General features: G+C 35.1%; 1 protein-coding gene across 1 annotated transcript in view; it reads right to left on the bottom strand.

Annotated features, from left to right (window-relative positions):
- Positions 1 to 13,492: 13,492 nt before the first annotated feature.
- The window catches only part of LOC133337150 (cytochrome P450 4c3-like), a 43,162-nt gene continuing 32,642 nt past the window's right edge, over positions 13,493 to 24,012 (bottom strand). The window contains exons 2-7 of the mRNA XM_061545409.1: positions 22,167 to 22,282; positions 17,920 to 18,036; positions 17,671 to 17,830; positions 17,332 to 17,401; positions 13,909 to 14,471; positions 13,493 to 13,839 (exon numbers count right to left, since the gene is read on the bottom strand). Coding sequence (XP_061401393.1) covers positions 13,499 to 13,839; positions 13,909 to 14,471; positions 17,332 to 17,401; positions 17,671 to 17,830; positions 17,920 to 18,036; positions 22,167 to 22,282 — 1,367 coding nt within the window. The 3' untranslated portion in view covers positions 13,493 to 13,498. The remainder of the gene's footprint in view (positions 13,840 to 13,908; positions 14,472 to 17,331; positions 17,402 to 17,670; positions 17,831 to 17,919; positions 18,037 to 22,166; positions 22,283 to 24,012) is intronic.

Below are 24,012 nucleotides of genomic sequence, written 5' to 3'. Positions count from 1 at the left end.
AAAAGTACTAAAAAGTACTAAATGTGATACCATTTGTATTTGAACCAGTAGAGCTAGAAATTTGGATTGAGGGTCACTGATGGAGTGTAGAAATTTTTGGAAATTCGAACTATAAGTATCGGAAAAGTACTGAAATGTACTAAATTTGGTACAATTTCGTAGCATGTGAATGGATTGAGCTAAAAACTTGAAATTTGGAATGCAAATTAAGGTTGAGAATTGGGGTCGATATGAGGAGAGTTTGGAAAGCGTGTACTCATGTGTACGAAAATTACTATATGGTACTATATTTGGTACAAATTTGATTTAGAGGTACAAATCGAAAAGTACTACATCGTACTATAATCGGTACAGTTTGGATTTGGGTGATCCTATAGAGCGGGAACAATGAAATTTGGAGTCAGGATCACTGTAGGGGTGTGGGATTGGGGTCAGGATTCAGTTTAAGCAATTTATATTTATGGGTACAAAATTTGGTACAATTTGAATTTTAGGTGAACCAATAGAACTAGAATCATAAAATTTGGAGTCAGCATCACTGTTGGGGTGTAAGATCGAGATATGTAGGATGTTTTAAAATTTTTTACCAATGTGTACTAAATTTGGTACAATTTGCATTTGTGGGTAAACCGATAGGGTTGAAATCCTGAAACATGGATTTAGGATCACTGTGAGGGTGAAGGTTTGGGTTAAGTAGGACATTTTGGAAATTCATACTGCTGTGTAATAAATTTGGTACTATTTGAATTGTAGGTGAACCGATTGAGTTGAAATCCTGAAATTTGGATTTAGCATCACTGTGGGGGTGAAGGTTTGGGTCAAGTAGGAGGTTTTGGAAATTCGTACTACTATGTACTAAATGTGGTACAATTTGAATTGTGGGTGAATCGATAGAGTTGGAATCCTGAAACTTGTATTTAGGATCACTGTGCAGGTGTAGGAATGGGATATGCAGGAAGTTTTGGAAATTGATACTACTATGTACTAAATGTGGTAAAACTTGAATACATGTTTTAATATTTCCCACATTCGCCAAGGAAGTAGCGGGTATATGCTAGTACACCATACTTTTATTATATTTTGTGACCGTAGAGGTCAAAGGTATGCAGGTATTTTTCTTCCTGTGAAAGAGCTGCAGGTGTTCTTCTTCCTATGGAGGAGCTGCTGGTATTCTTCTTCATTGGAAGATCTGCAGGAGTGTTCTTCCAGTGGAAGAGTTGCATGTATTCTTCTTCCTGCGGAAGAGTTGCATGTATTCTTCTTCCTGTAGAAAATCTGCAACTATTCTTCTTCCTGTGGAAGACCTGCAGATATTCTGCTTCCTTTGAAAGAGCTGGAGGTATTTATCTTCCTATAGGAGAGCTGGAGGTATTCTTCCACCTATAGCAGAGCTGCAGATATTCTTCTTCCTGTGGAAGAGCTGCATGTAATATTCTTCCTATAGGAGAGTTGTAGGTATTTGTTTCTACCGACCTGCACACGAATCACTTTTTAACACATATTAGGCGGATTCTGAGCTAGTTTGACGAATGTTTGTTCATAATTGGTCAAGAGTTCAAGGTTTATCTATCTAATGGTGTCAAATCGCATGATTTTGGTTGCCATTTAATATTGCCTCGACGAGATATAACGTTGCCAGGAAATATCTCTTGCAATAAAGACATATTAGTGTGAGTTGTATGGCTTTGGCACCGTCTTGTTGAAACCTCATATTCTCCAAGTCGTTTTCAAAGAAATAAGATTTAACCACACCTTCGAACCAGAGAGCGCACCAAAAAGTGACTTCTTCTGAATGTAATGGTCTCTCTTCAATTACTTGAGGATGCTTAGAACCCCAAATATGACAATTGTTTAGATTAAAGTACCCACCGAATCGCTGAGAAAATTTTATTCGAAAAATTGTTGTCCACAGCATGTTGTTCAAACACTTCGTAAGAGTTGCAGTCCCTCAAAATTTTTCCAACTGCACGCTATGTGGCAGAATCATCATTTTTATACCACTCACCACACTATGGTACAGGGTATTATGTCTTTGTTCGTGTTTTTGTTACATGCAAAAGGAAACGAGATGGGCCCGTTGTTCCTTTTGAGAATATGCATAGAATTACTTTTTGATGTGCGCCCGTCCGTCTGTTGATGTTAAATTGTAAACAAAGTGCAGGTCGCATTCGTAATCCGATTTGGATTAAATTTGTTACAGCTTATTTATTTTCGTTCGATCTTATGTAAAAGGTGTACCAGAGTTCCAACATTTTCGATTTATATACGATTTATACGAAATTGAACATAGCGTACGGAATTAAGTATGAAATGGCATTGTTAAGTTTCGTTGAAATCGGTTCAGATTCAATATAGCTCCCATATATTTCTTCGTCCGCTTTGATGTAAATGATTCAAATCGAATCAGATTTACATAAAGATTTATATAAATAAAAATGATACACCCAAGACTCTAAGCCTGCCCAATTAACATGAAATTTTCAGATATAAATATAGATTACCAGGGATGGTCCGTTTGGCGAATTGTCAAAAAGGTGTAAACGTCGAAAGCGTCATATACCTGTATAAAATGTAATAAATGTAGTAAACGTCATTTATTTTAATATTATCAGTATGTACAGTTATTTTCAAGAATACATATTATTTTTTTACATACAGTATTGTTCGAAACCTAAGCAACTTTTTCTTAGTAAGTAATCATAGTCTTTTATTATCTTGTTAAATTTAATTATGAAAAGTACTTATTTTATTAACTATTATATTATACAGTCGACACTATACAGTCGACTCCACTTTACTGAAACGGAAAAAATTTGGATTTTTGAACAGAAAATAATTTCAGTTATCCGAACTCATCATAAGCGAAACATTTTTTACTTTTACGAATTTCAATCATCTCTATATCATAGCGAATTTGTATGTTTCGATTTTTTTAAGAAAATAAACAATAGAAATTAAAACTAGGTAACATGTTCACTGCTTATGGGAATTTTATTATGAACTGTAAAACTTACGAACTTGTAACGAAATCCATCGTCTGCCTGTTGCAATCGTAAGACCTATCTTAAATACAACGTTTGATTTTAAGAACCTAAATTATCGGCCGATTTTAAGTCTTTTTAACAGCTGGCTAAGCTATAATACCCAATATGAGGTTGTAAATGAGTATAATACTTCCTTGCAAAACTTGTCACCAGACCTCAATCCCATTGAGAACCTTTTCAGCATTTTAAAACGAAGGATTGGAACACGTCGCCTTAAAAACAGACAGGAACTAATGAACTGCTTAAAATCAGAGTAGGAAGCTATACCAACAACAATTCTAACAAATCTTATAGAATCAATGCCAAAAAGTTGTGCGGCAACGATAAAAAATAACGGGTATCATACGAAATATTGAAAGTTGCTTAGGTTTCGAACAGCTGCTTTGTGAGTTAATTTTGTTTTCATTTCTTTATTTTTTTCCAAAGAAATTTAATTTAAATTTGTTGTTATTTTCAGATTATAGAAACATAGTAGAGTAGTAAATAAAATATATATTTTTTAAAAATCAATTTAACGATATCATATAAGACCATGACTACGTACTAAAAAAAAGTTGCTTAGGTTTCGAACAATACTGTATATCTTACTATTCCTTACAAGAACTGATGTAAATTTTTAAATTTTTTTGAGAAGAAAATGTTGAAATTTTATATTAATTTGAGTAACAACGTTACCTAAAATCCGACGGGGCATACAAAAATATTCAACTTCCCCACTATGGCAAAATGTTGGGTACGGCCGTATTACCCAAATACGTCGAATTCATATCTTCAAGCAAATAATACAAACCGCAAAACAAAATTGAAAATTTATTAAATTAATCCACGTATTCTTATGTTCTATTCGAAATTTCAAATTTCCAGAATGTTTTGCTTTTGTTTTCAACAAAAGAAAAAATGAAAAATACGTTCTGTCAAGGTTGAAATTGTTCAACTTGAAATTTTGTACGTTCGACGTATTTCGGTAACATTCATATAAATACATGTGTTCTACTTTTGTGGTGAAAAACGTCGAACGAGCTAGTTGAATTTTAGGCAAGGCTGTAAAGCATGCGTAATTTCCAAATTGATTAATGGAAATAGCTATTTTGTCAAAAACCAAATGGATTTGGGTAGGTTTCCGAGGTTTCTGACGTATGTATGTATTATACGTCGGAAATGTATGTCATTTACGTCACTGTTTCTGACCGGCCATCTCTGTAGATTACATATTTAATTCTGTCCGATTTCCGGTCAGTGTTGCCTTAAATATAAACGACAAAAATTATTAGAGAAGGACGTATGTTGTACTTGGTTTATATCGGTATAGAGATGTACCATACAATAGAGACTTTGGATTATCTGTGGTGAAGGGTATCATATAGTCGGCCCTGTCCGACTTTTGGTCTTTCCTTATGTCTAAATGAGGGTATATACACTTTGATACGGCAAAAATTTGCCTCATCGAAAATTAATTTTATAATAACACGTAAACGTACAATCCGATTTTAAAGAAACTTTGTACAACCTATTATCCTTACCAAACCTAGATCGAGTTAGGAAGATGGAACCCATTGGTCAACTCCTTCTGGTACCTCCCCCATAGAGGGTCAACATTTTCAATATTTATAAATCCAATATCAGGCTAATAGAATGTTCGATTTTTACCAAACTTTGCACAACCTATTATTTTTATCAAGCCTAGATTAGGTTTGAAGATGGAGCCCATTGATCCACTCCTTCTGGTACCTCCCCCACAAAATGGTCAAAATTATGCTAAAAATTAATTTTGTAATAAGATGCAAATGGACCATCCGATTTTAATGAACTTTGTACAACCTATTATCTCTACCAAGCCTAGATCAAGTAGGAAGATGGGATCCGTTGGTCCACTCCTTCTGGTACATCCCTCACAAAGGGTCAAAATTTGTAATATTTAAGAATCTAATATCAGGCGAATGCAATGTCCGATTTAAATTTTGCACAACTATTATCTTTACCAAGCCCATATCTAGTTTGAAGATGGGATCCATTGGTCCATTCCTTCTGGTAAATCCAAAGGTGGGACCCGTCTGCCCACTCCTCTGGTACATCCTACAAAAGGGTACATCTTTCATTAAACATATTCCTTATATAAAACGAATAATAAAACCTGAGTTTAACTCCGTAGACCTCCTCCGCAAACCATAGGGTGAGGGCATATATTTGCCGGCAACACCGACTGACACTTTTTTACTTTTTTTGAGAAATGGTAATACAATGTGTCCTGTGTTCTCAATAGTCCTAATTCTATTCTGTTCGAACTTCTTTGGAAAGTGATTCAAAAAATATATTTCCGAATTGATGGATGCATTGGTCCTGACGGTCCTAGCATTTATATTGTAAATACTCAGAATTATCGCACTGACAGTCCCTAGCTCGGGCACTGAGCTATTATACCCGTTTATTGGTCCGATGTTCCTTGAAAACATATTCTTTAAAAATACTCGATTTTTGGACTGATGGTCCTTGAAAACCTTTTCCTTAAAAATTCCAGTTTATTAGTCTGATGGTAATTGAAAATATTTTCTTTAAAAATCCACGCTTATTAGTGATGGCCTTGAAAATATATGCTTTAGAAAAAATTATACTGATAGTCTGTCAACTGATAGTCAATATATTTTTTAAAAAATCTACGCTTTTGGATCTAATATTCCCAATATTCTCTAGAAATCTACACTTGAGGTTCTTTGTATAAATATTATCTTAAAAATCCCTGGTTATTTCTGTTATCTACAAAAAAATATTCTTTAAAAATCCAAAAATTGTCTAGGACATAAAGACAATAAAATATATTTTTTGATACTTTCTAAGAATATTCTTCAAACCATATTGCTTAAAATTCGGCGCTTATGGCTCTGATAATACTTACAAAACCTTCGCTTATGGGCCTGATATTACCTTCAAATATATTCTTGACCACATTCCAGGACTATGTGGTCAAGTTTGTGGACCACATAGTCCTGGAAATAAATCCAAGATATTTTGTCTGATTGTCCTTGAAAAATATTATTTAAAATTCCCCGCTCTTCTGTTCAGACTTTTTGGAAGTTAATTTAATGAAACCAGAACTATCAATAATAAGTTTAATTTTCCAAGAACTGCAATAGTGTGTGTAAACATATATCTCAAATTTGTTTCGAACAATATGCGTGTGTATAAAAATTAAGCCTTATAATTCCCACCAGGTATTCAATTATAGTGACTTTAATATTTTAGTGGGATTTAAAATGCATTCAATTCATAAGATTTTTGTTTGTTCTTTTATTTATTTATCGACGACGACGATATTCCCTCGTCCTCCTATTACCAACCATGTCGTTAATTGATTGTCCATTGATTTCAACGAAACATTCGCGTCTGCAAGTTTGTATGGCCACAAAAATGCAAAGCTAGACAGACAAATGGTCGGAAAGACAGACGCACAGAAGAGATCGACATATTGCAAAAATGGTTCTATTGGTTTTTGTATTATTTGAAATATTGGCGTATTTCAATATGAAATATCGACGCCATAATCACTGTAAGGCCCACTTAATCTATGGCGCCACATTGTTCACCAGATAGGCTGCAACCATCCAACCAACCAAGTGGCAGCAACACTATTATTTCTATTCAGGCTTGTCATACTCCAGATGCACTCCGCCAGCTAGTCGAGGAAATCAGTTGTTCTCATTCGAGTGACGCCAATTTGCTAATTTTAAAGTGCAATGCATCGCGCCATCGTGGTCGGTCGGCTGGCAGTGCATATGGAATAATCAATTATTGGCATTAGCTGTGTGTCCCAGATACATCAAACCTCATTTATGAATAAACAAACATGCTTAAACACAATCAACTCAATGTGTATCATCACTGTGGCGCCCAACTAATTAATAATTTGACCTTAAAATACATTATCAAACATTGTTGCAGAAGTGCGGATATATTGGAAATATGAGTATAAACAATTAAAAAAGTTAGTTGGAGTGGGATCTGCAGTTATGACCACGTCTATGGGCCATAATGGTCTGTTACCCCTTAAACATATTCTTTACAAATCCAGGTCTATTGATCTGTTACCACTTACAAATATTGTTTAAAAATCCACGCCTATTGGTCCTGAGAGTCCTTAAAAAATATTATTTAAGAATTCAAGCCTATTGGTTTGGTAGTCCTTGAAAAATTATTCTCTAAAAATTCACTCCTTTTTAAAATTCACGGTTTGTTAGTCCTTAAAAATACTATATAAAAATCCACGCCTATGGTCTGATAGCCTTTTAAAAATCCACGCCTATGGTCTGATAGCCTTTTAAAAATCCACGCCTATGGTCTGATAGCCTTTTAAAAATCCACGCCTATTGGTCTGATAGTCCATTAAAAAAAATATTCTTTAAAAATCCACGCCTATGGTCTGATAGCCTTTTAAAAATCCACGCCTATTGGTCTGATAGTCCATTAAAAAAAATATTCTTTAAAAATCCACGCCTATGGTCTGATAGCCTTTTAAAAATCCACGCCTATTGGTCTGATAGTCCATTAAAAAAAATATTCTTTAAAAATCCACGCCTATGGTCTGATAGCCTTTTAAAAATCCACGCCGATTGGTCTGATAGTCCATTAAAAAAAATATTCTTTAAAAATCCACGCCTATTGTTCTGATAGGTTAGGTGGAAAAGAGGGGTGGATGATACCACCACATGTCCAACATGAGATGGGCATACACAGAAGCCAAATGAGGCCTGTTGTGTGCTCTAGAAATGCGGAGAAAGTTGGAATTAGTGAATGTTTAGATTAAAAAGCATTTGAGTTTGACTCCCCTATGAATCTAGGAGTTCCGTATTTTTTGTGAACTCCTTCAGTCTTCCCCATGCACACCCATTTAGATCGGTTAGTCCGTGAAGAGTGTCATTTCCCAAGAATTGTTTCCGAAGGCTTGTGAATGCTGGCAATGGCACAGAAAATGTTCCAGCGTTTCACTGTCTTCCCCACACACTCTGCATATGCTGCTACCTTCGCATCTAATCTTAAGTAGATGTACCTTCAGGCTAAGATGTCCAGTTAGAGAAGAGAAATTTCGGTACGCGGTTCTTCTATAAAAAGTCCCAGTCCAGTTTTTCCTCCTAGTCGAGAGCCATCTGTGTAGCAACAGTTACCAGGCGGCATCTGAACTAGTGTTCCACTATTCCATTGTTCTCTATGTTTCAGCTATGCGTTCTGAATCAAAGGTATTGATTGTTGACTCAATAGTTGCCTGTAAAATGTTTTTGTGCGGTATGTTGAGTCCGGTGTCTATCCACTCGTCCATTGCCTTAAGTATTAAAGCTGCAAAGGCCGTTTCATAATTTATTTGGATGTCTATTGAATGTATATATAATATTGTCTCCAAGGCCCTAGTTGGTGTTGTACGCATTGCTCCACATATACCTAGGCAACACGTTCTTTGAACTTTCTGCAACGCTTTTTACGTTACATTTTTTATCCATTGCTGTCCACCAGACAACAGACACATATGTTAGAATTGGTCTAATAACGCTCATATAGGTCCAGTGTATCATTTTCTTTCTATTCATTCTACAGAAAGACTAGCATCTATGAGGCCCATCACCCCTTTGCTGTATGTGGTCTTTCCATTTAAGTTTCTTCCTTCCCCTAAGAAGTGTTATAACGTCATCTGCATAACAGACTGGTTCAAATCCTTCCTCGGTTAAGTTCCTTAAGAGTCCATTTATGGTAGTTACCCACAGGAGCGTTGACAAAATCCCCCCCTGTGGTGTTCCCTGACCTACCTCTGACAAGGACTGTAGCCTTTTGTAGTTGAGGAATGTCTGTTTTCCTCACCAGCTTGAGTTTTATTGTTCCATATATGGCTCCAATACTTGCCACTATCTTCCATAGGGCTTCTATGCTATTTGGATTTTCAAATTCCAGCATTATATATTCTCCTTTGAAAACGCAGCTATCCAGTTCAATAGAGTCCCCTCATTGTCGTAGGTACTCCATGATCTTGAATGCATTTAGCACTTCTTTATGGGTTTCCTTCTTTAGTTTCCCGTCGATCACTGCATAGCAGAGCTCGTCTCGATAGCGTTTCCTGGCAACCTTGGCATAAGACGGCGGCTCCTTACCATCTGTTGCTGTCATCTTTCTCTTTTGCAAATACCGGTTGGTCCTTTTGGGATTCCCGGTCTTTGCGGAAGATACCGACTCAGCACTCGTCTTCCTGATATCAGAGCCAGCTTCGTCTGCCCTCGTCAGTGGATTCTGGTTGCAGTCTCCTTGACTTAGCTTTATCTTACTATCGGTCGACGGAAAGCTCTTTTTCTTTTTTGGCAGATTTGACAGTCGCCTGCTCATCCGGAGACCTTATCCTCTTCGCCGCTTCCGGAGAAGTGAAGGTCAGGCTTATCCTTTTGAGCCTCTGTCTGCATCTCGCCCTTTTTGTTCATCCGGTTCATTCTGGCCAACTTCCGCCTTTGTGCCCCAGACAACTGCTTCTTCCTGGTTGTGAGTTTGGCGATATCCTTACTCACCTCCTCTATCATCTTGTCAGCCTCTCCTCTCTTCCGGCTCTACAAGACGGTTTTGTTTGTCTGATTCTCATGATCAGACTCAGAGTTCGAAGTTGAGTTCCCTCCTGTCTCTGAAGGCTAGGACAAGATTGCTCTTCCCTTGTGGTTCCTCAACTCCGAGTTGATGTTGCCAAGACACCCATATTTGTAGGAGATTGTTGCTCACGATCGCGGGATGACGACGGGGCGTGACTCGTGGGCAGATCAACGACACCCACCGGTACTGACTTATTTAGGCTCTGCACCGTAAGTATATTTCTTTTTCCATCTTTTGTTTTAGGGGAACACCCCCATAGTTAGTTTTGGTCCGCGGTGACAGAAGTCCTGGAGGTGGGTGATCAAACTATTCCATTACCTACAGCATACACTGGTTGTAATAGATTAGTATGATTATCCACCTCCCCGCTATCCGCCACCTGGGGAGTCACCCGGTAGGAGACTAATACCATAGACAGACGACAGCCTAAATTTGCATTAAAAAGTTCTTAATTTGAATTAAAATTTACCCCTGACAGACGAGAGTTTCTGCATTTATGAACCAGTTTTTTGTTTCAAAACTATTGTTTGTCTGTGTGTAGGAAGAAAATATTGACATTTCTTTACAATATTTTTTAGGATTACATCTTACATCATGGCAGGAAGGAAAACTAACAGCTATAATGAAGATAAAACAGCTCCAAATTTGAAGAAATGCTGAATTTTGCCTTTATTTTTAATTTTTATTTTCGTAAACGTAAACAAATTTGACAACAATCAATTTATTTTCTACAGCATTGCCATATTGAAATTGCTTAATTCAGTATAAATTCAGTTTGATTTTGTGCATTAACAACACATAAAAATGAGGATAATGTACAAGTTAATTTGAATTAAGGCTGTTAATGCAAATTAAGGCTGTCGTCTGTCTAGGCTATAACAAACTCCCTCGGGTATTGGTTTGATAGGCCTTTAAAAAAATATTATTTAAAAATCCACGCCTATCTGATAGTCCTTTCAAAAATTCTTTTTAAAACTCCTCGCCAATCTGATAATTAAATACTCTTTAAAAAATATTTTAAAAAATATTCTTTACAAATCCACGCCTATAGTCCCTTAAAAAATATTCTTCTAAACTTCACGCCAATTGATCTGATAGTCCTTTAAAAAATATTCTTTAAAAATTCACGCCAATTGGTCTGATACTCCTTTAAATTGTTTTTTTTTTTAATTCAAGACTATTCTTCTGTTAGTCCTCAAAAAAATATTTGAGTAAAAATCTACCATCATTGTTCAGATGGTCCTTAAAAAATATCGTCTAAAAATCCATGTTATGGTTCCGTCCTTGTTCGGCCATCTATTGAGCAACTGGTAACTCAATGAGCTAAACATAAACTCGCTGACACCTGGCGGACAAAATATGAACTACTGTGGTGTTGGATTATATCTTGGATGTTGTTTCAGTCGTTAGCCCTCTTGTGGACGAAATAGTATGAGTTTTATTGACGACCAAAACCACTTCAAGTGTTTAACACGAAATACAACCCTTCATACTTCGTCGAAATTATACGTTGTTTTTATTTTCGAATAATCGACGAGATTGTGTTTTTCCACATTGTATTGCATGCTTTTAGGGGCATCTTAAAATACATTTTAATTATATTGGCAAATTATATGAAGCAATGAACAGGCAAAATGAACACAACAAAACCTGTCGATTTGGACGGAATAAAATAATTTACAATGTGACTTTGAGCCGTCCCTCCACCTTAAAGTGAAATGTTTATTATTTTTGTCATAGTAGTTGTAATACCTTGAAATATTCTTCATGGAATGAAATTCTATGTCGATTTAGGCATGTCCGAATATCTGTTGAAATCACGATAGAGCTCGCAATATTTCAAATAAATTTTCGAAATGTTTGCTCATATATTGATATTGTTCTTAGAAGGTGTGTAATTTGATAATGGGATATATCGATATCCGATAGGTTTATGCTTGTATATGGAATCCATATAAGAGTGTCGCAAAAATGTCGTATTATTCCAATATTCTTGGATTGAGAAAATATAGTTCCATGTTTCGACATTTGACCCACATCAAGATAATCCCATTTTACGTATTTGCAAGGTCCTTTGAGCATTTTCTATCAAAAGTGGTAGAATATTTTCAGACACTCTTCAATATGGATCGACATCGGCGTGGCTATAAACCTTCGTTTCTGAAAATCGTTAGTATCAGTTCATGTTTTGAAATATTAAGGATCTTTTTAATAGTAGTCATTCAAAGGTCCTAGCCCAATTGTCTAAATTGGGGATCTGTAATTTACCAGTTCAGTCCTAATTTGGTTAAATACTTCTTTGAAATAAATAGTCAATAAATGTCCATTATTTGAAATAGTCCCTATTTAGATTTTTTATGGCCTTCTTCTTCGAAGAAATAATTCAATTTATGTTAATTTTTCCACTTTTTAAATGTTTTAGCCGCATTTTCATACTGATGTGGGCTCAATTTGACAATCTGTGTTCTTGTTGGGTTGAAGACTTCTTCGAAGAAAATCTTCAATATATGTTCATGGTTTGACATAGTACCATGTGGAGGTCCTACAGTATTTTAGCTTAAAGAAGGTTCTTGGAGTATGAACTTATTTCGAAGAAAATCGAAAATTCACATAAGGGTCCCGACCCAGGTTCGGCATGTTGATTATTATTGTCCAAATAATGCATAAAATACTTTTTTTCACAGAAGCTTCCCAATGGAGGATATGTCATCCTCCAAATAATGTTCCTGGTCTAATTTACGTACTTTGAAGGCCCTTGACACAAATTTTCCTAATGAAGTGCATTATATTTGACATTTCGGGTTCATGGTGAGTTAAAAAACTGAATTTAGATTCACGTCTTGACTTAGCATCCATAGAAAGGTCCCGCTGTATTTTATGGTTTCGGTGAGTCATTGTTCGATCTTCTCAAAAACTTTTCAATATTGGACGATGCAATTGGCATATGAACAATGTAAAGATCGAGCTCTCTATGTACGTGCATTTTCCCACCTAAGTGGCTGTAATTTGGCTTTCTGAGTTCTTGGAGGGTAAATAACTTATTCTCAGAAAGTTGTAATTGTGGGGCCTTGACATAGCACTCACATATACAGTTCTCGTTCAAGTTTTTTAAGGTGTTCGGGATTTTTTTTAAGTTTGGCATTCCAAGTTCTTGGTGGGTAAAAAACAACTTCGCCCGAAAATGTTTTGTAAAAATCCAAAGGTCCCAACCAATTTTAGATATTCTGATGACCCGCGATGCATTTTCCATTCGAAGTGTTTGTAATATGGCACTCCGGGTTCATGGTATGTAAAAAAATTACTTCGCAGAAAATTTTCAGGATTTGTTGGGTGCCTCATCCATTGTGCAGAGTATAAGGCCCAAAAATAAAAATTCCAAACATTGTAAGCATTAATTTTTAAAAATTTTCTTATATATCGTATATTTTTCCTTGTATCGTATTGTATACATCAAATATATTCATAATAAATTTGAAACTTATATTCTAAAACAAATAAAATAAATTTTGGTATAAACATCTACGGCAGAGTTGCCCCGCTGGCAGACGGGTGAAGAACGTATCTCATTATCGGTATACAAGTAAACTAATCAAGAATACCTATAACTGAGATACAAATATCAAATGAGGGGGTGGGGTGGAGGGGAGGTGTGTAATAAATCTTAAAAATACCTAAGATAGACAACTATTTACAAAACTTAGAAAATAATTACAAATATGTTTTGTTGTTAATTTCAAATTGTCAATAATAAATGTTGTTGGCAAGATAATCTCAGAATAGACAGATCACATTGCAGTCAATTCGTCGCTCAGTCGATCGATCAATCGATCGATCTCTCATTCGTTCGTTCATTCACGGCGGGTGATTTTTACACGCAAACCATCCTTGGGTCTCAAAATCAATTCACCCAACAAGGTCAAGTCTTCACGACGATCAACGGCCTCAATTTTGTAGTTACGCAATACTGTGGAGATGACAGCCTTCTCTTCGAGAATGGCAAACTTTTGACCAATACAATTACGGGGACCGGCACTGAAGGGTATATAGGCGAAGGGATGGCGGCCGGCACAGTTCTCGGGCAAGAAGTTGTCGGGATTAAATTGTTCAGGTTTGGGGAAGACGCGGGGGTTGCGATGCAGCATATAAGTCATAATGATGGCAGTGGTTCCGGCTGGTACGGTGTAGTCACCTGGAATGGGAATAAAAATCACATTAAAATTATAAATATTTATTTTTTAAGGGTACACTAATAATTTACCAATTTGCACATCTTCATTAATGGACCGACCCATCATTGGCACGGAGGGGAACAAACGCAGAGCATCCTTAATACAACATTCCAAATAACGCATATCCATAAGATTTTTCATGGTGGCTGGAGTCTCACGATCATCACCAAATATCGATTCTAATTCTTCAACAACACGTTCCTGATATTCTGGATGTGAACCCAACAAGAAGAGGGTCCATGAAATGGCAGCCGATGTGGTATCGTGTCCTTCAAACATAAACGTGTCCACTTCTTCGCGAATATCGGAATTACTCAATTTGGTACCCTCTTGCGAATATTCAATTAGCAAATCCAAGAAAGCCAAACGTTTCTTTTTACCCAAATCATCGTAAGCATCGGACACACTGTCATAATTGTTGTTGTTCATATTTTCACGCAATTCCGCTTTACGTTCACGAATCACCTTGTTCGAGAAGCCATGAAGGGTATTAATGTAGCTGGCGTGACGTTTAGCATCGGCAGTCATACGGAAAATGAAGTCAGGATGGAGCCACAATTTCGATTGACGGCTTTGTACAATTTCACCAATGCTACAAGGAGAAGGGAGGGAAAAGTTAATTATATTAAATTTTGAATGCGCAAGGAGAGAGTGGGTCGCTGAGCATTACAACAAAAGAAAAATTGCAACAGAAGTCGGTTACTGAGAAATCAGGACAAATAAAATATTTGGCAGAGATAAAAATTATCTGGCCGCCATTACTTCAATGACGTAACGAAACATTGTAGTATCAACGAGGCGAATCATTGTATAGCATGGGTCTTAGAGGGCCGGCTTTTACCTTGTGTCCAGGACGGACCCTCCTTCACAAAACCGTCTAAAATTCAAGCAAAATATAACATGTTAAAATCTATGAAAACTCAAAAGGTCTAATTATAGTAGGTTTAGGGGAGTGGTATTCGATTAGATGCCACTTTGGTTCCTTATTGAAGTTCAGGCTTACTTGACAAGTCCGTGTTCTGGCTCCACTCAATCACAAAACCGAACAAGATTTAAACCAGAAGCAAGATTGAAGAAAAATTGCCTCCTTAAAATCGGCCGATTCAACATTTCATAACATATACCATTCTCAAAAAACCCGAAATGCCAGTAAAATAGATGCCTTGACACTGAGGTTGTATTCGGTATAGGTGCTATAGGCGTTCAAAAGGATTAATGCCTTATAGATGTTTAGAATTATTTTACGAAGTTCATGGTTAACCTTAATCCCTTCAAGCTGAACAATAACAAAATAAGAAAAAAACTCCTATAAATCGGTCGATTCAAAATTTAGTCACCTCCACCATTCTCTGGAACCCGAAATGTCTGTTTAAATGCTTTTTTAAGATCTCCTCCTTGACACTCAGGTGGTATTCGATAAAAAAAAAAACCTATCGGTATTTGAACGGACGATTAATTCAATAGTGGTATCATATAGAAAAGTTCAGGCTTTCTTGCGAAAGCACATAATCTGCCGATCCAACATTTCATAACCTCCATGTTTCTCGAAAAATCCGAAATGTCTATTAGCCATTTGAGTCTATCGCGACGATTGGAGATTTAATAGTTACGTCGGTTTCATATTGCAGTCCAGCCTTTCTTGCAAATTCAGATTATAGAAGCGTTGAGGGTTGACTATCCCTTCTACATCCCTTCTAAAACCCGACCATTGCCTAATGGCAAATGGCAAATTATAGTCGATCAGTGTAAAAAATGTATGTACGCGAATTCTTGGAGGGTAAGAACCATGTTTTGGCATAGGCCCCATTATCGCCATTTCGTATGTTTTAGCTGCGTTTCCCCGCCCTTTTCGGTATTTTGAGGGTTTTTAGAAGAATTTTCCTATCGAAGTAGATATAATTTAGCGCGTCATGTTCTTGGAAGGTGCGAAATATCGATACAACCATTTTTTGTTTTGTTTTGATGTTGATAAATTTTTTAATCATAATCGAGGTTTTATCCGCATACGAAGTGTATGCAATTTAGCATGTCGAGTTCTTGAAGGATGAAAAACATTGTTGCAGAAAAAGTATGGTATAGGTCGATGGCTTGACATAGCTTCCGTTCTACACTATTTTCGGTATTTTGGCGGTTTTAATAATTTTCCTACTGATTTGGCTGAAATTTCGCCTGCCAATTTCTTGGTGGGTGAGGAACATCGTTGCAGATTTTTAATTTGTTCGTAATATAGATCCATTTTTTATCATAGTCCCCACATAAATGTTGCGCCCCATTTTCGGTATTTTCGAGGTGGCTGCCAAAAAAGAATGCCGAGTACTTAGAGGGTGAGAAACATTGTTGCAGAACATGTTTGGTCGATGTTTCCGTATAATTGTGCTGGGTTTTGGCCTAATTTCCCTACTTTTGAGGTGGCTGCCAAAAAGGAATGCCGAGCACTTAGAGGGTGAGAAACATTGTTGCAGAACATGTTTGGTCGATGTTTCCGTATAATTGTGCTGGGTTTTAGCCTAATTTTCCTACTGAAGTGTCCAAAATTCGGCATTCATGTTTTTGGAGAACTCACATATATCTATGCCAAAAAAATCACAGTAGGGTTTTTTACCTAAATCGAACCTCCATATAAACGTTCGCATTTCTCGACCGAAGTTGCATAAATATGATATTTCAGGTATTTTGATGGTATAAAGCATCGTTGCAGAGGTTTTTTATTTAATTCCGACATAGCCGCCATATAGAAGTCCCTGTCCCATGTTCGCCATCTTGATTATTTTAGCCGTATTACACCGCCGAAGTGGCCGCATTTTCATTCCGGGATCTTGCATTGTGAAAAACATCGATGCAGAATTTTTTTTCATACTGGGTCATGTTTTTACAGCTCCCATATAACGTTCCTGGTATTTTAATATTTGGAATTCAGGAGGTAGCTATCAAAGGTCCCTCTTAATTTCCAGTTGAAGTTCCTAGGTCAGTTTTCCAAACAATGTGTAATTTGTTCAGAGCACAAAAAAACTCGTTAACAGATAATTTACAAAGACATAGTTCTTAAAATTAAGATTCCGACAGGTTTAAGGAGTTTTGAAGGCAATCCACATTGTGGAAGGCCGGCCAATCTCAATACCCTTTTTGACTAATTTTAATTATTTTTAGTCACATCTACCTTGAGAAAGAAAACATAAATAAATAGTGCCATAAATGTTACCCTTGAATGTCTGAGGAAGAAACAAAAAATAAATTCCCACCGGTCATTAGATATTTCCTCTCTCTAAACTACCGGAAGTAAATAAATAAAACTAAACTAAATATCTATGCACAAAGTGTTGAAAAACGGCAACTAAATACTAAACCCAGCCTCAGTTTATGACTTTAATTAGCTGTGCAGACATTTTGTTGTTTTGTTTTTTTTATGATCAGCAGCCCCAATGTATTGCAATGATACAAATACAAATACTTACCCATAAACAGCCTTAACATAATCCGATTCACTATTACTTTGGGCATAAATGCTGCGACCCATAGCGGTTTCTGTAATAGAAGCAAAAAAATCAAATAGAAAAAACACACACACACGCAAACATACATTTGTCAAAAAATTTGTTTAATGGGACACAGACACCAAATAATTAGGTATTACAAGTGCAACAACGATTGTAATACACCATCGCCAACAATGACGATTTTGGTGGTCATCATCACTGGCTAGACATAATTATTTTTAGCCCTAGTCATGATTGTGATTTTTTCTTATTGTTGTTCATATCTTTTTTTGATATTATTTTTGTTGTACTACTTACCACACACAATATCCAGGGTACACAATGTCACATAGGGGAAAATATTAAATGACTCGCTGTCCAATTCACGCTCCAATTTACGTGTCAAGATGGCACTTTGCTCATTGAAAACATCAATGAAATCATCCAAGATTTTGAAATGGAAAGCGGGTGTCAAAATCTATGTGAAGGTGAGAGGGAGGAGGGTGAAGAAATAAATTGTCATTGTTAAAGTGACTTTTTGGAGGGGATTTATTTTATTTGCTTTACCTTTCTTCTGGAATGCCATTTACGACCGAAACTTGTCAAGAGACCAGTGCCCAACCAGGGTTGCAAATATTCATAATCACCACTTTTGTCAATGAACTTTTGACTGTTGAGAATGGGCTGAAAATTTAGAAGGGAAGAAAACAATTAATAAAATTATAAATAATATAATGTAATAATTATAATAAAGATTCTTAGATATGCATGAGGTATTCTAGCCCTTGTATAACGATAACGCTCGATCAATGACATTTTAAAGGTTTTCGACGAATTTCCTAACAGAATTGATTGAAATTTGACATTCCGGATTATTTGAGGTTGAGAAACATTGTTTAAAAAATTTTTGATATAGGTCAATGTTTGGACACAGCTTCCTTATAATGTTTCTGAGCAATTTTCGATACTTTCAGGATTTTAGGCTCATTTTCCTACTAAAGTGGCTATTATTGGGGGTTGAGGAATTTCGATTTCTTGCAGAAAATTCGGATTTCTAGCAGAAAATTTTTCACATATGTTTTTGTTCTGACATGTGCATGACCCTTTTTCGGGGGCTAGTATAAAGGTCATGCACCATTTTCGTTATTTGGAAGGTAAAAATACATTTGCAGAAATGTTTAAATATTAAGTCCACACAAAGGTCTCGCCACATTTTCAATGATTATAGCCACAAATATAAGTCGGTATTTCGAGTTTTTAGAGGATAATAGATCACTTGAAGAAAAATTGTATATGTTAGGTCGAATAGCCATCATACACCAATTTCACAATCGATTTGGCTGTAATTTAGCGTACCGGGTTCTTAGTGGCAGAATAATTTCAATATGGATTCATGTTTTAACATAAGGGCATTTCCTATACGAAATGGCTGTAATTAAACACTCCGGGTTCTTGATGGTTAAGGTATGGTATACAATTGTAGCCCCAATGTAGGTATTTCAACGAACATGCGAGCATTTCCTATCATTAATGGTTGTAATCAAGACTTCAAATAGGGGTTTTTTGTTCTTCTAAACGAAGACCATTTCCTCTAAAGTAAGATAGCTTTCTGATCTTCTCTGACTAAAAGTGTTAAGGAAGGCCTTCTCTAAGTGACGTCCTACTGATCCTCCCTAACATACAACCTACTAATATTTCCTTAAAGAAAATATATGGAAAATCTTGCATTTCACTTGGGAATACGTTCTGGCCTTTTCAAAAGGAAGACCTTCTGATTCATAAGAACACTATCTGGATATTCAACAGAACAACTTGTGGTCATCCTAGATTTTCTCCTAGTCTTCTGACTAAAAAAATCTCTGGTATTTTATAATATGACCTCCGAGTCTTCTATAAGAAGACCATATTGTCTTCTGATTTTTATTTCTTTTATAAGAAAATCCCTTTTGGTCTTCTGGTCTATATCAAACCTCTGGAACTTCTATAAGAAGATGTTCGAGACTTTTATAAGAAGACCACCTAGTCTTCTACACCTTCCTGTCTTCTATAAGAGGGACTTTGGGTTATCCATATGAAAAAAACTTGTGGGCTTCTATAAGAAGAAGAACTACTGATATTTTATAAGACGACATTCTACTTGTCTTCTATAAGAATTCCTTCTGGTCTTTTATAATAATTATTTATTGTATTCTATAAGAAGGTCTTCTATTTTTCGTCATCTAAAAAACGACCTTCTAGTCTCCGACAAGAAGACTTTCTGGCCATTTATAAAAAGTCCTTCTGTTCTTCTATAAAAAGATTTGGATCTGGCCTTATTCTCGTCTTCTATAAAAACACTTCTGGTCTTTGATAAGAAGACATTCGGTTTTCTTCGGTTTTCTATAAGAAGACCTTCTGGGAATTGGGCCCCTTTTTTTCTACCAAATTGGCTGTAATTTTATTATTTAGATTCTCATGGGTTTTAAAATCTTCGTCCTTAAAATTATTTATGTTGGCTTAAGTTTCGGTGGCTTAAGTTAGCGGTATTTGAAATTGGTGTCATATTTAAGATTTCAGGCGTTTCACTAGAGAAATGATGGGGACGTGCTAGAAATATTTGACATATAGGACTAATTTTTTGTACTTGATCTATGTTCGAACAATGCTCGCCCGTTGGTCATAAACAATGTTTATATATAAAGTGGAGTATATATTAAATTTGTCATTCTGTTCCCTATCCCGCCTATCTGTCCGTTTGTTGGTATCACGATAGAGCTCGCATTATTCAATATAGAAACAAATATAATTTTATATTTTGGATTTCTCATTTTCATTCTAACAAAAAATTACTAAAATTGACCTAATGTCAGGGTAGATGCCATATAATAGTACCCCTTCATTATTTATTTATTTATTTTTTTTGCATTTTGTCACTTTTTTTTAAAGAAAATGGTTCTAAATTGAAAATTTGAGTTCTTCTACAAAAATTATCAATATCGGTACAAGTTTTGGTATAGCCCCCATATAAGGAAGCCCCCAATATTCGGTAATTTATTCCGAATTTTTAACCTAACCGCTTATAAAAGTCGCGATCGATTTTATATATATTGTATGCCTACCTCTTGGTGAAGGGTATGAACAGTTCGGTTGGCTAGAACCTAACACATTTTACTTATTTTTAAAATTTCCTCATTTCAAGACAAGATATTGGAAATTTAATAATTCCACTAAAACATATGTCCAGTCCGTTTTCTAGTTATAGTGAGCAGGGCAAAAAGTTAATTTTAAGCAATACTTCGAAGACTGTCATTAACAGCGAATTATGTTTCTTAACGTAATTTCTTATAAACTGTTTTTTAACGGATTTCAACTTTTCAAGAACATAAAATAAATTTACGTTCATATGTATGATTTTTATAACCAAATAATTTCATAAATTATTTTGTATGTCATAATTTTCTGACAGTCTGTTCCTAATTCAGACTTTAATATTTTAATATCTATGTATAATATCTATGACAAAATTAAATAATATTTTTTTATATTATGTTAATTATTGTCTAATATGCAAAATATTAGTTTAGTTGTATACTTTCTAAAAAAATAATTGTTGTTATTTAAAAAAGTATGTCAATTTTATATAGTCATTTTTGTATAATTATTCAGAACGTATAAATCGGCTAATAAGTGAATGCGTAGCTTAATTTGAATACCATCGAAGATAATAGATAATCGGAGGGATTCTTTATCGAATATTAGTGGATACACCTCTAATAGTCCTGCAGGTCTTCTCATAGAGCACCAGAATATTTTCACACAATAGACCATAGATTACTAGAAAATAATCTTCTAGAAAACTACAGGGTATTTTCATGGATTTTTCACAGAGGTTCAGAAGAAACAGAATGTAGAAAACAAAATGTCTTGAAATAAAAGACCTGATAATCTAGTCAGGAAACACCTTAAAGTGTTCTCATTGGAAATTAAGGTTAGTTCATGCGAGTCTAAACAGGTCCAAAAAAGAGAATATGTGTAATACAGAAGGCCTTCTTAAAATGTTCTTCAAAGTTTTATTAAGAAGATCAGAAAAACCTTTAAAGAGAAACATAAACTAAAAAAATGTTCTCATGGTGAAAATCCAGAGACTTTTCTCATAAAAGGTCAGAAGTTCTGTCCATAGAATATCAGAAAGAATTATCATAAAGGATTAGCAGACGTTTTCATAAAATGTTGAAGGTCTCAGACCAGAAGGACTAGCCATAGACGACTAGAAGATCTTCTCATAGAAGACCAGCAAGATTTCTTTGAGGCATTCAGAAGGAAAATCAAAAGATTTCCAATAGAAAGAAATGGAAATCAGAAGACCGATAGAACTTTTTTTATTTGTTTTATAGAGAGCTTTTTTTTATAGAAGATCATCTCCTATAAACATTTAAGAATGTTTTAATACATTTCTAGTTGAAGGTCTTACTCATTGTTATCATATGTTCTCATTAGAGACAAAAATGTCTTCTAACACTGTGACACAAAATGAAGCTCATGGTGGAAAATTCCTGATAAGAATGAAAGCCCTTGGCTAGTATATTTAGAACGCAGTAGGCTATTTCAAGTTATTTTAATATGAAAGGTCATATCAAGGCTTCAGTCAAATCGAATGAGGAATATTTTTGTAAAAAAATATCCTTCTTCTATTTCGAGTCGTTGAGCGACTTTTTCGCCCTTATTTTCTTGAATCGCAAACTAAATATTACAAGACGAATATTCTAATATTCTAAAAATATCTTCAAGTTTTTTGAAAGATTGTAGAAACTCGATTTCAAATCACCAACACTCACCTCAACAGTTTCAGGATCGAATAACATAACATATGGTGTCTGGCCCTGCCAGGCTTTATTCATGCCAATGCGCGTACCCCACATACGTTGCGAACCAGTAAGGCGGGAAAATAATTCTAAAAAAAAAAAAAAAAGCACAAAATTAATATTTCATGTATTACAATAAATTTTATAGAATTAATAAATTATGTATTATTATAATATAACAAAATTAATGACCTCTATTTAAAAACGTTGACTAGAAATTATGTAAATTCACAAAACAAAAATTAACATAATTTCTATGCGAATTTTGAATTTATGACCTTACAACATAAAAAATAAACAAAATTAATAATGGCCAACGAACTTTGTTGCCGAATTGTGTTGTAGCCTACTTCTTGGAAATAGATAAAGTAAATTCAAATATTTTATTTCTGTCTGGGGATTTTTTGAAATTTTTAATATGGCGCTATGTTTTATCTTAAGAATGGTATAATAATTTATGCTAAGAATTTCAATTCAATTTTTTATGTTCAATCTTTAACGGCTTCGCAACGGTAAAATAGTAAACGGCGTTTCATGTTGTTATGTGAGTAGACAATATTCTAATATTAGACATTATTTTTAGACAATGAAAGGTATCTACTTCATTTTTACATAAATACTTATGAAAAAATCTCCAAAACATTATGCGAATTTATAATGAGAAGAATTTTACATTTTTTACATATTAATCCGACAAGATGGAATTCTTCATATATCAAAAATGGTGTATTTTGGAAAAATGTTTTTGAAGAACAATTCATAGGCGTGGAATTTTTTGAAGCGCCAATTATAGGCATGGATTTTTTGAAATAATGTTTTTTTGAAACGCCAATTATAGGCGGTTATTTTTTGAAACGATATTTTTTGAAGCGTCTATTATAGTTTTGGAGTTTTTGAAGCAATATTTTTTGAAGCTCCAATTATAGGCGTGGATTTTTTAAATAAAAATATTTCTTAAGTTCTATCCATAAGTGTAATTTTTTGTAAATATTTTATTTTTATTTATATTCTGGTAGTTCCCATATAACGGTACCCGAAAATCTTCGGCATTTTAGAGGTTTTGGTCCGACCACAATGAATATAATTTAGTATTTAGTTTTTGGGTAGCCCCCATATAAGAGTACACCCCAATTTTCAGTATTTTGGGGTTCTTGAGCGCGAATTTGGTATTGTGTAATCGTATATGGTAAAAAAATCTGCCTACCAAACATTATTAATATTCACCCCCTTTTAGGGGTAGTCCCCATATAACAACCTGTTTGTACCCTTCAACTCACTGTGGTACAGGTTATTATGTCTTTGTGCATATGTTTGTAACAGGCAAAAGGAAACGATATAGACACATGGTTCCTTTTGAGAATATTCATAGAATCACTTTTTAAGTCGATTTATGCATTTAAGTCCGTCCGTCCATCTGTCTGTCCATGTTAAATTGTAAACAAAGTACAGGTCGCATTTTTGATTCGAATTGGATGAAATTTGGCACAGCTCATTTATTTGGCCCAAGGACGAACCCTATTGAAATTAGGAAATCGGTTCAGATTTAGCTATAGCTCCCATATATATTGTCGTCCGATTTTATGTAAATGGTGCCTCAAAGCCCCTATATATCTTTCTATTTGCACGAAATTTGGCATAGCGTACTGAATTAAGTCTAGAAAGATGTATGTTAAATTTCGTGAAAATCGGTTCAGATTTCGATATAACTCCGATATATATTTTCGTCCGATTTTATGTAAATAGTTCACCAAAGACCCTATATATCTTTCGATTTTCACGAAATTTGGCATAGCGTTCTGAATTGAGTCTAGAATGATCA

Source organism: Musca vetustissima, unplaced genomic scaffold (genome assembly GCF_032173495.1).
Source record: "Musca vetustissima isolate MV318-11 ecotype Yass unplaced genomic scaffold, APGP_CSIRO_Mvet_v1 utg11901, whole genome shotgun sequence".
NCBI lineage: Eukaryota > Metazoa > Arthropoda > Insecta > Diptera > Muscidae > Musca > Musca vetustissima.
The sequence above is the reverse complement of the archived record's forward strand: the minus strand, read 5'-3'. Positions and strand labels throughout refer to the sequence as shown.